Source organism: Schistocerca piceifrons, chromosome 1 (assembly GCF_021461385.2).
Source record: "Schistocerca piceifrons isolate TAMUIC-IGC-003096 chromosome 1, iqSchPice1.1, whole genome shotgun sequence".
NCBI classification, from domain to species: Eukaryota; Metazoa; Arthropoda; class Insecta; order Orthoptera; family Acrididae; genus Schistocerca; species Schistocerca piceifrons.
Window position 1 is genome coordinate 291,675,704 of NC_060138.1, and position 15,752 is coordinate 291,691,455.

Sequence of the window (15,752 nt, forward strand, 5' to 3'; positions counted from 1 at the left end):
CGGTTCGCGCGGCTCCCCCCGTCGGAGGTTCGAGTCCTCCCTCGGGCATTGGTGTGTTTGTCGTCCTTAGCGTAAGTTAGTTTAATTAGTGTGCAAGCCTACGCAGTTTGGTCCCATAGAACCTTATCACAAATTTCCAAATTTCCCTCAAGCCGAATACTGTAGATAAGTAAATCTTGATGATATATTCAGGAAATAGCAGCGCAGCCGTTAGAGTCCCTCTGCTTAGACGCATCTGTATGAAGATCGAATATTCGCTTCTTAGGAGGGTGAGCAACGGTAGGTATTTCCAATGACTGTCGCGTCGAGAATAAACTGGATTTATGTCGCTTCATATGGATCTGTCGCCGAATAACAAGTGGTTAAGTGGACTGGTCTATATGCTACTGCTACTTGCCTAGTGAACGGGATCTATAATTATTTGTCGTAGTCTAACTGAACCTTAAACCAGCGGAGTGGAACTCCACAAAAGCCATGTAGCACTCGAACAGACATGTTAGAATGGCTTAATACATTTCATGCCCTTACACATTTGGGTTTAAATCCTTCCTACGTAGTAACCACGTAAACCTCTCATAAAAACTCAGATCCAGAAATGGCACTGAACTTTTAAAATTGAGTTCCTTCATATTGAGGTTGACAACGACAACAATGGTTGAAGAGCATTTGTAATGGCATATACGCGACGACGCATGTTTAGTCTGAGGGAAATAGTGGACAGAGGCGACCTGCTATGCTGGTAGTTTGCCGTACCGATATCCAGGAAGCCGGCGGAGACGGCGATGGTGGAGTGCGTGTTCCAGCCGTCCGCCGCGAAGCTGAGGAGCATGCCGAGCAGCCACGTCACCAGGCCCATCACGACGTACACCAGCATCACCAGCAGCCACACCATCAGCGTCGAGCGGCTCCTCTGTCAACACAGCAACCGCGATTTCCAAACAGGAGAAAGAGCGCCGCAGGCAGAGCAGAGCCGCTGCGTCCGTCAGCTGGCACCTGCTCCGCAAAGCACGCCGATGGCAGAGTATTCTGTTGCAGAGCGGCATTCTATTAGAAATAAGTGGTTACAGTCAAACCTATATGTGACACAATACGCCAGGTCGTTAGTCTAGTCGAAAAATAAACAGTGTAAAGATGTGTAATTTTATACTTTCGTATCTGACGTAAGTAGTGTAACCAATGTGTGAAAATAATCACGTCCTTAATACGGAAGATACTTAGAACTAGGCATCTGAGACATGGAAATTACAATAATTTACATGTCTCACCAGCTGCAACATAGTCGCGAATACGAACAGTGATCCAATACTGTCAAATGTTTTTTATTCCAGTCTTTGATCACAGTACGAATTCCTTTGACGATGACCTGTTTCAGTCAGTGACCACCTTCAGATCTGTTCTACCATTAGGCTTTATCACTTTAGGACATGGTGCAGAAAGATCTGAAGATGGTCATTACTGACTGAAACCGGTCATCTTCAAAGGAATTAATATTTTGATCAAATACTGGAAAAAAAAAACATTTGAATTTTCATCTCTCCATCATTGCTGACGACAGCATCTCATTAAAAAAAGATATAGCCGCAATACATTTTATTATGTGAAAATCACAGTGCTCCTTGTGCTGTACTTTATTGATACTGATCAGTTATACAACGTACATGATAGACTTCGGAATACATAATAAGCTTTATGTAGGTAGTCTTGCAGACATGATATAGAAGGCGCCAGGTTATGGGAGTGACAGCAGAATATTTCGCAGGTAAATTGCACTTGCGGAAGATGAAGTTAATCTGAGCTATATGATAAGAAAGCTTAAAGAGGAATACAATAAGGATGCCCTGAAATTGAACGAGGCTGTTGGAACGGTAAAAGAAAATAATTTGGAGATGGACGCAGCAGTAATTGCAGCCATCGAAAAAGCAAAATTTCTTCGGGTATTATTAAAGGAACAGGGCACAAGTAATGATGAAATCACGAATAGGATTAATAGAGGGCGAGCTGTAACAAGGGCAATGAACTCTGTTCTGTGAACAAAAAGATAAGAAGAACAACGAAGAAGAGGATGTGCAAACTACAGTCCAGAGCGTACGTTTGTTCGCAGCAGAAACCTAGGACAATAGCAAACAAAAAATCTGCTTGCCTGCCGCTGTAATAGATTACTTGAGACGAAGCTCAAGCTGTACTAGCATTGATGGAATAAGAAATGGCGTAATCCGACGAAGAATGAAAATTGATAGGAGTATCTCTGACGACATATAACATAAACAGCTGATATGGTTTGGTCATTTGAAATGAATGAAGACACTATACCAGAAGCTACTACTATGGGTACCACCATAGCGGATGAAAATGGGTCACCCGGCACACAACTGGAGGAGGCACCAGAAGCAAGGACGCTTTATTACAGTAACAAATCATTTTTTTTAATTGTTGGCGGTCAGGAGTGATTCCGAACACAGGCCCATGATATTTGACGTTGGAGCAAGTAAAAGATGGCAGAATCGATCAGTGATCAATAATTGATTGCCTCATAAGAAGTTAATTGACAATGAAATTAAATTTATTGAAAGCAGGCAGTTGTACGTAGGCTGTAATTAATTTCCTCTTATAATCATTGGTGATTATTGTTAGGTATGTCATGTTCCTTACTGCGTTAATATGGAGACAGTTTCTTTTCAAGGAGTTTTCGGGTACAATCACTGTAGAGCCAGAAAATATGTAGAATGTAATTTTTGCTTTCTTGTTAAAGAATGGAGGTTTCTTAATTGGCCTCCGAATGTTTGCCCAGAGTCTGCTGAACGTATTAGAAGAACTTACTGTGTGATGCTGTTCTCTTCCGCGATCGAGACAGATACAGATTTGAGTAATTATGTTGCATACGTCATGTCAACAGTCTCACCATAAGTGGGGAGGAATGAGAGTCAAGTTCACCATTCTTCGTCTTCCCTGTAGAACGTTTGCTTCCAACGTCCTGTGAAAAATTTTTCTGCATTATACACTCCTGGAAATTGAAATAAGAACACCGTGAATTCATTGTCCCAGGAAGGGGAAACTTTATTGACACATTCCTGGGGTCAGATACATCACATGATCACACTGACAGAACCACAGGCACATAGACACAGGCAACAGAGCATGCACAATGTCGGCACTAGTACAGTGTATATCCACCTTTCGCAGCAATGCAGGCTGCTATTCTCCCATGGAGACGATCGTAGAGATGCTGGATGTAGTCCTGTGGAACGGCTTGCCATGCCATTTCCACCTGGCGCCTCAGTTGGACCAGCGTTCGTGCTGGACGTGCAGACCGCGTGAGAAGACGCATCATCCAGTCCCAAACATGCTCAATGGGGGACAGATCCGGAGATCTTGCTGGCCAGGGTAGTTGACTTACACCTTCTAGAGCACGTTGGGTGGCACGGGATACATGCTGACGTGCATTGTCCTGTTGGAACAGCAAGTTCCCTTGCCGGTCTAGGAATGGTAGAACGATGGGTTCGATGACGGTTTGGATGTACCGTGCACTATTCAGTGTCGCCTCGACGATCACCAGTGGTGTACGGCCAGTGTAGGAGATCGCTCCCCACACCATGATGCCAGGTGTTGGCCCTGTGTGCCTCGGTCGTATGCAGTCCTGATTGTGGCGCTCACCTGCACGGCGCCAAACACGCATACGACCATCATTGGCACCAAGGCAGAAGCGACTCTCATCGCTGAAGACGACACGTCTCCATTCGTCCCTCCATTCACGCCTGTCGCGACACCACTGGAGGCGGGCTGCACGATGTTAGGGCGTGAGCAGAAGACGGCCTAACGGTGTGCGGGACCGTAGCCCAGCTTCATGGAGACGGGTGCGAATGGTCCTCGCCGATACCCCAGGAGCAACAGTGTCCCTAATTTGCTGGGAAGTGGCGGTGCGGTCCCCTACGGCACTGCGTAGGATCCTACGGTCTTGGCGTGCATCCGTGCGTCGCTGCGGTCCGGTCCCAGGTCGACGGGCACGTGCACCTTCCGCCGACCACTGGCGACAACATCGATGTACTGTGGAGACCTCACGCCCCACGTGTTGAGCAATTCGGCGGTACGTCCACCCGGCCTCCCGCATGCCCACTATACGCCCTCGCTCAAAGTCCGTCAACTGGACATACGGTTCACGTCCACGCTGTCGCGGCATGCTACCAGTGTTAAAGACTGCGATGGAGCTCTGTATGCCACGGCAAACTGGCTGACACTGACGGCGGCGGTGCACAAATGCTGCGCAGCTAGCGCCATTCGACGGCCAACACCGCGGTTCCTGGTGTGTCCGCTGTGCCGTGCGTATGATCATTGCTTGTACAGCCCTCTCGCAGTGTCCGGAGCAAGTATGGTGGGTCTGACACACCGGTGTCAATGTGTTCTTTTTTCCATTTCCAGGAGTGTATTTGGGTATTCCTCACACTCCATACTGCATGTCAATTATCGATGGATGATTTTCAGCTTCACAGATGAAATCTTCTGTATTGACTTCCACCACTAGCCAACAATATGAGCTACACCACCGTACTACCAAAGTAACAGAAGCAGCAAGCAATCCCAATACGTCACGAGGCGACTGTGAACATGCTGCCCTGCTTGGCCAGTCAGCGCTGCCACCGAGTGGCGTCGTGTGAAGCCCGCTTTTGGAGGCGTAGTTCCTCCGGTGGTGGGGCACTGGCGCTTCTGAGCTACTAACTACTAGTAACCGTAGTCCGCCAGTGAGCGCCGCACAACATCGGTGGCGCTGCTCTTCCATTTAAACCGAAGCTTTTGCGAGCGGAAGCGCCACTGAGTAGCCTTCGTCAGTGGCTCCGTGTGAAGGCGGGCTTACGGTCGTGCTGATGCTCTCTATCCATGATCCAAGGCGGTAGGCAGGAGCGTGTGGCGTCCTGGGTTTGAACTCACAATACTCGAAGACTGGCTGGACTGTCAGGCGGTGGCATACAATGAGAGTCCTCGCCTCGGCAGCTCTCGGTCGGAGCCTGGAACCATCAGGGATAGATGACGGCTCATAGACAGTGGCTTTGTCTAGTTGCTGGTGCTGCTCGATAAGGCTACAGCCCTTTGGCTGCACATCTGATTGCGCTCGACGAGAACACGGCACCGATGGAATGAAGCTACCGGCTGAACTGACGACACAAGTGCTTGCCCTACCCAGGTGTGTCTTGACAAGTGCTCAGTTCCCGTTACGTAGCTGGCTGCGAATCGTTGCTTCATGCTACAACATGTTGCAGCAATCCAGCCCACACTTACGGTGGAGCACTACGCCGTCCTATTGCAGCGTTTAACTGCAAAGTTACCTGGGCGACAGGCCCGCATGTCCCTTGGCTGATTGCTGTGTCCGCCTAAGACCGAAGCCACAAAACGTGACCCGCATTCCATCATTCTACTACGTAGTTCAAAAATGTTCAAATGTGTGTGAAATCTTATGCGACTTAACTGCTAAGGTCATCAGTCCCTAAGCTTACACACTACTTAAACTAAATTATCCTAAGGCAAACACACACACCCATGCCCGAGGGAGGACTCCAACCTCCGCCGGGATCAGCCGCTCAGTCCATGTTCTACGTGGTAAAGGCTACCACTTGTCACTGGCTACCCATGCGTAGACGTTTTCCATTGAAGATATATAGCTGTGAATCGTTTCCTAGACAAATGTCGCGATCGAATGAATCATGTGACAGCCGAAGGAAGTCCGCAATCTTTCACACAATGAAATGAGTAAAAACCCTTACCAACAGTAGAATTTGAAATGAACGCTTTCTTTCTCGTTCAACATACTAATGCTGAGTTTAGAGATGAAAAGTGTTTGCAAGAATCATTTTGCGGCTCAACCAAACCCCACTGACGAGTACGTGCTCCAGTTGAGCGGCGTGACGTTGTGGACCTGCGAGAAACGGGATTGATTTATCAACAGATTGCTGCACATTTTGGGCCCAATACATCAACGATGTGTCGCTGCCTTCATTAGTGATACGAGGAATTTTTCCGCACTTGTAGACAAATTTTTGGACGTCTGTGTAGTAGGACTGCTGATAAAAATATCAATATATCGACATCTTTTCAAAACTGTTTACCCCATGTATCCATGTATCGATATCAAAATGTCAGTATCGAGTACGGATTTTATTACTTTATATCAAAATTTTTTCACAATTTGCGGTAAATATTTGAAATTCTTCTTTTGAAACTGCAGTAGAACTTAATTTTACTTTCACTGTGTGAAGGAGTCTCATTACTTTTTGAACTGTCATCACGTACAATCTTCCTCTTTGACTCTGTGAAGTAAGTGTGTGTGGCACGAAAGAAGAAGTCCGATTGCACTGGGGGGTGGGGATGTGAGTGGAATAACAAGATTCCCGACGTGAAGAAATAGCACTCCAGTTGTGTCAAAAATTGTTTTGTTCAGAAACAATTGCTGAAAATGATATCTGAATGGCAAGACTGCTCATGACGGTGGGCGGAGACTTGCGAGGGGAAATGCTGACATAATCGGCGCTCAGTGCTACTAACAGGAACTGCAACGTTTAACATCACCAAGGCAATTTTCACACTACAACTGCTGGGTCGCTCGCGCCGGCAAGGTCGCCGGCAGAAATCTTCGGCAGGGAGCGAGTAAGTATTTCAAACGAGTGACTGCGTGTTTAAGTGCCTACAAGTTCTCGATAGTACATGATAATATTAAAGCCTTTAGTTGGCATCATTTCAATTAAATATTGATTTCCCATGGGCCCTGCAGGAGTCGAGTGTCCGTGAAGAGTGCCGGACAAGGCGACTATAGTGACGTCACAAGAGCGTAACAGGGCCCATATATCTCGATGGTCCAGTTACCAGGTATGCCAATACTTTCACCGTCGATACATCGATACTTTTCTTCGATATATTGAGAACTGATAATGATATCTTCTTAAATATCGATATACCGGATTCCCATTATTTTTAAAAAATATCAATCGGCCTACTGCTTATTACAGACACACGTTAAGATCAGTGCGTTGTGCGAGCAGCGCTAGCCAAGCGAACATCATACAGGGATCATATCCGGGCACATGTTGCACCTGCTGTGGGATCAGGAACCATTGGGAACCATATGTTAGCAGCAAGATTAAGATGACGTGTGCCTCTGCCCAGGCTCCCGCTGATGCCACGACACCGCCAAGTACGGCTACTCTAGTGCCGTGAAAGCGTTGACTGGAGGGTGCAATGGAGATCTGTTGTTTTCGGTGAAGACAGTAGATTCTGTCTGTAACTGAGTGATGGCGTGGATCTGTTGTGCTTCTTATTCCAGCGTTTATTCACCCAGACACACAAGTTCCATCACAGGCTTCATTGTGTGGGGTTCCATTGTAAAGAAATTGCTTTCCCCGAAAGTCGATAATATTTTTTTTTTCTTTTGTGTATTACCTTGTCATAGTATGTATGTATCATTTATTTCAACTATTCTTTATTTGTTAATACGTCACATCGTTTCTTCATTCATTTTGCTACTGTTTTATATTTTACATATATGAATGTTCTGGTTTTATATGCTTTGTAAATCTTTGGTTAGGTTAGGAGAAGTACTGTGTCAGAGAGACAGCGAACGACTATCGATAGAGAGCGTGCGAGTTGCTGTGGTATCGTGGCCGGTTCGCGGGTAGAGAAACGTTGCAAAGTTCGGCGTGAAAGACGGTGATACGCGGAGGAACAATTGATTACAGTGCGTCCGCTGTGTTAATAGGAGATCGTGCATTATCAAGCGAACAGTAAAAACTGAAAAGTATATTGAGTGTTTGCAGTGACGATTTTACATACTGCGTGAACTTGTGACAATTAGCCGTGAACAAGACACCATTGTCGTGTGGAGACACTAACTGTTAGAATTGCGTGAAAGTGGAGGAAACCAAAATGTTAAGTAAAAGAACAGTGTTGTGATATGATCAAGAAACATTTATGATATCATCCAAACTGTCTTAAAGACGACGACGTAAATTGAACTCATGTTTAACTCACTGTTATAGTGATAAACACAGTTGACTGTTTTCCTGTGACAACACAGTGAAAGAACTGTGCGAAGTATTGGCATTAACCGGCTATATATCGTAAATACTAAAGACATTGCATAATTCCGACCTACCCGCACAGCGTGATAAATAAACTTTTAATAATAAAACGTCGCGCGCGTAACGACAACGCACACACTGGAACTATTATTTTGCGCCAGTGCTACCAGCTGATTTCACTACAACGGAGACGTGGACCACCACCGTAACTGGAATATTAATGAAACAGGAGGATCCATCATTATCTTCACGCCACGAACCAGGGTTAACTTCACACATCGTCCGCACGAACCGCCTCTGACGTCATCCCACTGCCTGGAGCAACAGTTAAGACATTAAAAGAAAATTATTACGCTCTCTATCATTTCAAAATTAAAGACAATTGCAGTAAAATTATCTATTTTAAAAATACTGTCACAATATCAAGGTTCAATTTTGTTTAATTCCAATAAATATTCTTTCCATTATTTCGTCTTGTTGACAGTGTTGAAAACCCGCCAAATTAAAGTTCAATTAATAATTTTCTTTCAAAATTCTTCTCAGACATTTTGCTGCTCATCATAATTTAATTTTAATGTTTTTGTGTAACTTCTTTTGGAGGGAGAACATATGTTATTTGTTGTGCATTACAATTAGCTACCATAAAATTACGTATATTACCAATTGATGCTATACGCCATTACTGCTTGAAAACTGACCAATAGTATTTTTGCACCTATTTTCTCATTGGTTGTCAGTTTCAAAACAAAATTACGTATTTCGTGGGCATCTAGCAGATGCGCGACGTCTATGTAGGCCCCTACAATACTTTTTTTTTTCTTTTACAGGTTTACTGGAATTATATTGACTTTAATTGTTCACTTGTCGCCCGTTAAAGTGATTTATCTCATCTATATAATAATTGTACTGAATTACCTAATTTATTTTTTTATTATGTAAACATTGGCATACCATATTTAGATTAAAATTGACTTCTTATTAATTAGCCTCACATAAGAATCTGCACGTTCTGACAAAGACTATGCCAAAACTTTTTTTTTCGTCCATGACTAACAGGGGTAGTCAGATTCCTTGTATAGGTCATGTTTTATTATTTAAAAGGTTTTTTTTCAGAAGTAGAGAACCAGTTTCCTTACACCATCAGACACAACAATTACATCTCGCGAACACATAAGCTGTTTCCGCAGGGCCGCAACATTTCACGTGATACTGCCATATCTCCGACAGCAAGTTGATGTGCTTTATCAGCAGGACAATGCGCGTCCACATAAGACAGCTGCCTCGCAACGTGCTCTTCGTGTTGTACAACTGCCCTGGCTAGCAAGACCTCCGAGACCTCTCGTCAATTGAACTCGAGTGAGACACAATGAAGTGGGATCTATCTCGATGTTCTGGGACTGCAAGAACTATAGTCGAATTGCAAGAAAAGGCGCAAGATGCTTCGGAGTCTATCGCAGGTTGCTACTGGGCACCTTTATGATAGTGTGCATGCAAGAATACGTCTGTGCTACCGCCAGGGGTTTGGTACACTGTGTTTCGATGTGACTACTTAGCCACCGTTTATCGTGACGTGTGTGTTACATTTGATCTCGATATGTTATCATATATACCTGTGATGATGAACTACCTGTCACCTCAATCCTCAATAAAATGACCTTCGTCTTCAGCAGGGTCCAGCATTTTTATTTATTTATTTATTTATTTTTTGTCGACAGTGTATATTAAGCAATCTAGAGGGATTTCGTCACAGAATACACCTGGTTCGTCGCTGTGTTCTTGTGTGTCAGAGATTGGTGTTCTGGATATCGTGATATCCAGAAACATATGTTGAAAACTAAAGGAATGAACTATATGTACTTTCTGCAGTAAAATTTTTAAACCAGTAGTATTCATACTGGGTAGTTATCTACCGTGAATTATATTGAATTTTCTATGAATTTTGTACTGCGTTATGCTGATATAGCTTCTCCTGTGGAACACCTAGTTCACATGAAGAATTCTCTTTGTAAACGATTTTTAATTTACTTCGGCCCTTCAAGTGTTGTTGACTTCATGCCCTAACTGAATAACATTCAGGCGAAAAGTATAAACATAACTTATAAAGCATTTTGTAAGACGTTCGTAATAAGATAGAATGATCTGAAAATAATAAAAATAACTATTTCTCGCCACCGTTTGTGAATGTGTTTCAAGAGAGACATGCGGCTATAACCGGTGGAAACAGAGTGCTGTACATAACTGCGTACTAATAACATAATTTGTGAGTATGACACGCAGTTCTACAGCTGGTGACCTACTTCCCACAGCATGCAATTAACAGCACGTGACATGAAATGTTTGCACACAGAATTGTTAGCTTTGTAATGACAGAAATGCGAAGTTCCTGCTTTTCGTGGCTGTAATGACATGCACACTGTCATCAGATAATTGAGTACGCTTTTCTGTTATTTACAAGCACTCAGTGATCGTACCTAGAACTGTTTGCACGTACTGCCAGGCAATCCCACTTTCGCTACACTTCTTTGCTACTGACGCCAGAGAATTATAATTTTTCACATTGTTGTCGACTGGTGTGCAGTAGTCTAAGGAGATAGCACTCTAGAGATTATCTGGCTGAGATTTGTATGTGCCTGCTGTTCTGGTAGGTGGTGGGAGCAATACCAGCAGAAGATACAGTATTAGTTACGGCAAAATCACGTCACTGAATCCAGCATGACAATTCGCGCAGAATCGATGTGCAGACAGGTAAATGTAGCTCTTAAAATCGATGAATGAACAATTGTTCATCGGCCTCTTTTAGTTCCGCCCATGTGTGGCATCGAGGATCACCTAAAAAAATGTTCAAATCTTTGTGAAATCTTATGGGACTTAACTGCTAAGGTCATCAGTCCCTAAGCTTACACACTACTTAACCTAAATTATCCTAAGGACAAACACACACATCCATGCCCGAGGGAGGACTCGAACCTCCGCCGGGAGGGATCACGGAAGCAGGTAACAGTCGGTAACGAAACTGATGGTAGCAATTCAGATGGGTTTCTTACAAAACTGCTTGCTGTTTGTCGGTTCGGCATAAGTTGAAACATGATAACATTAAAGGTACACAGCAACAGTATGCTATACTGCATCTAATGAAAAAGAGAGAGGTCGGTAATAGGACTGACAGAGGATACCGAAAAAGTTCAAAGAGGGGCAGCTTCTTTTCTTTGTACTGCAGTCCATTACGGAGGGAGTGTCATGGATATGATACGCGAGTAGGGGCGAAATCTTTTCGTGAAATTTCATTCACTAGTTTTTCGATCCGAATGCGAAAATATTTTGTTGACGTCCATATTAATACGGAGAAATGATCATCGTTATAAAACAGGTATCAAAGCTCTGACGGAGAGCTTGAAGAGTTCGCTCTTCCCGGGCACTGTTCGAGAGTGGAACGATAGAGTAGTGTAAAAGTGGTTCGACGAACCCTCTGCGAGGCACTTAAGTGTGAATTGCAGAGTAGTCGTGTAGATGCTGACTGTGCCGGTTGTCCGCACATTTCGAATTCGCCGCGCGGCTGATCGGCTGTTGGAAACCCGATTCCGCGCCACCTGGTGTGAATGGGTAGCTTGTGGGTGCCGGCACACGACAGCCGTGCGGGGCGGGAGAGAGAAACGGAGTGGTGGGCCGTTGACCTGGTTTGCGGACGCGCGGCACATGAACGAACGCTGTCGGCGTGCAGAGGAGGAACGGCGATAAAAACTAACAGCACAGGCGGTGGTGCAGCTGAAGGAGTCTTGATGCCGCACTGGGTGTACGCCGGTAGTGAAGCAGACTGCGGGCGGATAATTGCTGTTGTTCAAAGGGACGAGGACTGTTTGTTGCATGAGAAGTGCCCCTAAATGCCTCTATACTCTGGATACGAAAGCCGGCTCCGCATGTACGAGGGTTGGAACTTTACTCGTGGCAACTATTTATTTGCAGCTCGTACAAAATCGATACGTGTTTCAAAGTTTTCGTGACCTTCAAAGTAGTCACCAGCATTGTGTATAACCCGTTGCCAGCGATGCGGGAGTCGTAGGACACTCTTAGCAGGGCCAGTTGTGTTGACAGTTCGAGCGGTGCGGTCTATTGCCCGACGGATTTGTAGCAGTTTTGAAGCGAATGCCGTGAAGTGTTCCCTTCAGTTTAGTAATCGAATTGAACTTACGAGGGCTTAAGTCAGGGGAGCGCAGTAGGTGTTATAGCACTTGGCAGCTCTGTCAGTCAAACAAAACAATAACAGTTTGCACTATCCTGCAAAATGATGGTCAGGTCCTGCAAAAAGTTTCATCACTTCTGTCTCTATGCTGTTCATTTTTGGAAAACAACCTACGACCAGCTTGGAGACAGAAATGATGACACTTTCTGCAGGACCTGCCCATCATTTTGCATGACAGTGCTCAACCACGTACAGTGCAAGCTGTTACTGATTTGTTGCCACTATTAAAGTTCCAATCTTCGTATTTTTTTTGTGGGCGTCAACTGCAGAAATCACATACCAGGCGGCCTCCGCTTTAGAGTACCGCATCACCCCTTTAGAATTGATCAGAGTACGCAAGAGGGGTGTGAGCATGGGATTAATGTCATAATTGTCTATGTCCTAGTAGTTGCCGCCTGGTATTTATTTGACGAATGCCTGTACTACGTGATGTGGGACGGATTTGTTTGCTGGATCATGTTTGGTTGTTTGCGACTGAACTTGTTTATCACACGAGAGTAAGCCCTCGCTGTTCCACTGGTTCTAGGAAGATTGAATTAATTTTACGCTTAATGAAAAAATTCTAAGATCTAATATAGTTAGTTATCTTTTGGATAAATTGAAGAGACATTAAGAATGTACTGAATCTCCTATTTTGATCAGAGTGAGTTTTGTTTTCTGGGTTAGACAGTAGCAGTATTTTATTAATGGGCCATTTTAACATCATTTGTTCCTTTTAAAAGCCGAGCGACCGTTCCGGTCGCAGGTTCGAATCCTGCCTCGGGCATGGATGTGTGTGATGTCCTTAGGTTACTTAGGTTCAATTAGTTCTAAGTTCTAGGCGACTGATGACCTCAGAAGTTAAGTCGCATAGTGCTCAGAGCCATCTGAACAATTTTTTATTAAAAGTATTCCTAACGAATGCTTGCACAGAATTAGGTCCAATATATGTGTCTGTTACACCCAACCTGCTCCTCTGGAACTTCATTTCACTAGCCTGTATTCTACTTTTGTCGCTTTTGTGCATTACCCATGTCTCACTTCCGTATGTCAACCTACTTTGTCCCCATATTGACATACGGAAGTGAGACATGGGTAATGCACAAAAGCGACAAAAGTAGAATACAGGCTAGTGAAATGAAGTTCCAGAGGAGCAGGTTGGGTGTAACAAGACGAGACAGATTGCGAAATTTGTATGTGAGGGAAAGACTAAAGGAGGAACCAGTACAGGACAGGATAGAAAAATCAAGACTGCAGTGGTATGGACACATGAAGAGAATGGATGAGGGAAGAATTCCAAAGAGGATGTTTGATCTGCAACTGGAGGGGAAGAGGCCCAGAGGAAGACCAAGAGATAGATGGGTGAAGGGAGTGAAGGAATGTGTGATGAGAAGAGGAGAGAACTGGACGAAGGTGGAAGAGGGGGAATGGTGGAAAGACAGAACACGGTGGAGAGGCTTGTGTTCCCGACAGACCCAGCCGGTGGCTGGAAACTGTCCAAGATGATGATGATGATATGTGTCTGTGAATCAACCAGTCCACATCTCCACCAATTTTTTTTTGTTTAAATGCCAAATGGTTCAAATGGCTCTGAGCACTATGGGACTCAACTGCGGTGGTCATAAGTCCCCTAGAACTTAGAACTACTTAAACCTAACTAACCTAAGGACATCACACACATCCATGCCCGAGGCAGGAATCGAACCTGCGACCGTAGCGGTCGTGTGGTTCCAGACTGTAGCGCCTTTAACCGCTCGGCCACTCCGGCCGGCCTAAATGCCAAATACCTTAAGTTTTCCGACTAGTAAAGGAGTACATGTAGATGTAGATAAGCTTCTAACGATGGAAATGTCATGTTATCTGCTGTCTGCAACATTCTCGACGTCACAGAGACCTCGAAGATAATACAGACCCACCGGTCTTGTCCAGTCAGAAATATGGCGCCTGTTTTACAAATTAGCGGCTATGCGAACCACAGGTGATCAGAAAATCATATCACCACGTCAGGTGATGCGCCTATATGACAAATATGATGTGACAACTTTCGTTCTCTTAGGAAGCTCCAGATACGTACATCGTAACGCTTTAAACAGAACAGGGACTTCCCTCCGGAACATGCATACAGCACAGTGTCACATCTGACATCTCGTAAGGTACTGCATGGAGCAACCTAAAATTCAGCCACCGCTACAAGAACTATCATCTGAAACATTGCACACGAATGAGACGTCTTCTACATTTATTCATATACTGAAATTTTCACAGCTGCATAGCGTAGACTCGGGGGGCATAACATTAGGAAGAATTTTTAAATGAAGAGGTGTCTGTTTAGTTTTGCCAATTGCAACAGTTTTTATTTTTGTTCCCGTTATAAAGGACTTTGCTACAACGTTTTGAAAGACATGAAATATTTGAATTAATTAATCTATCAGAGTAAAAGAACATGAAAGGGAAGCAGTATTTCAGAAGAAGTTTAATCTATCCCTGAGGCTATTCACTCTGTGTACTGAGCAAGGTGTATGGATAGAGGAGATGTAAACTGTACATGGGCATTAACAAGAAAAACTTTGTGGAAAAGAGGAATTTGTTTACGTTTGTGTAAGATCTTGTTTTTTTGAGGCATCAGTCATCTGACTGGTTTGATGCGGCGCGGTAAGAATTCCTCTCCTGTGGCAACCTCTTCATCTCAGAGGAGCACTTGCTACATACGTCCTCAATTATTTGTTGAGTGTATTCCAATCTCTATCTTCCTCTACAGTTTTTACTTTCTACTGCTCCCTCTAGTACCATGGAAGTTATTTCCTAATGTCTTAACAAATGCCCTGCCATCTTGGTCATTTCTTCTTCCATTTCTTTCCTTGGCGATTCTGAGCAGAACCTCCTCATTCCTTACCTTATCAGTCCACCTAATTATTAACATTCGTCTGTAGCACCACATCTCAAGTGTTTCGATGTTTTTCTGCTCTGGTTTTCCGACATTCCAATGCTGTGCTCCAAACTCACATTCTCAGTAATTTCTACCTCAAATTAAGGTCTATGTCTGATATTAGTAGACTTCTTGGACAGGAATGTCCTTTTTGCCTGCACTAGTCTGCTTTTTATGTCGTCCTTGCTCGGCCTGTCATGGGTTATTTTGCCGCCTAGGCAGCAGAATTCTTTAACTTCATCTACTTCGTGATCACCATCCTGATGTTACGTTTCTCGCTGTTCTCATTTCTTCTGCTCCTCATTACTTTCGTCTTTCTTCGACTTACTCTCAATCCATGTTCTGTACTCATTGGACCATTCTATTCAACAGATCCTGTAAATCTTCACTTTCACTGAGGATAGCAATGCCATGTGCGAATCTTATCAGTGATATCCTTTCACCTTGAATTTTAATTCCATTCTTGAACCTTTCTTTTATTTTCGTCATTGCTTCTTCGATGTATGGATTGAACAGTTAGGGCGAAAGAGTATTCCTGCGTTACACCCCTTTT

At 44.1% G+C, this 15,752-nt stretch overlaps 1 protein-coding gene across 1 annotated transcript in view; it reads right to left on the reverse strand.

Annotated features, from left to right (window-relative positions):
* Positions 1–15,752, reverse strand: part of LOC124783268 — a 114,140-nt gene that overhangs the window by 8,253 nt on the left and 90,135 nt on the right. The window contains exon 8 of the mRNA XM_047254007.1: positions 754–910. Within this exon, the coding sequence (XP_047109963.1) occupies positions 754–910 (157 nt within the window). The remainder of the gene's footprint in view (positions 1–753; positions 911–15,752) is intronic.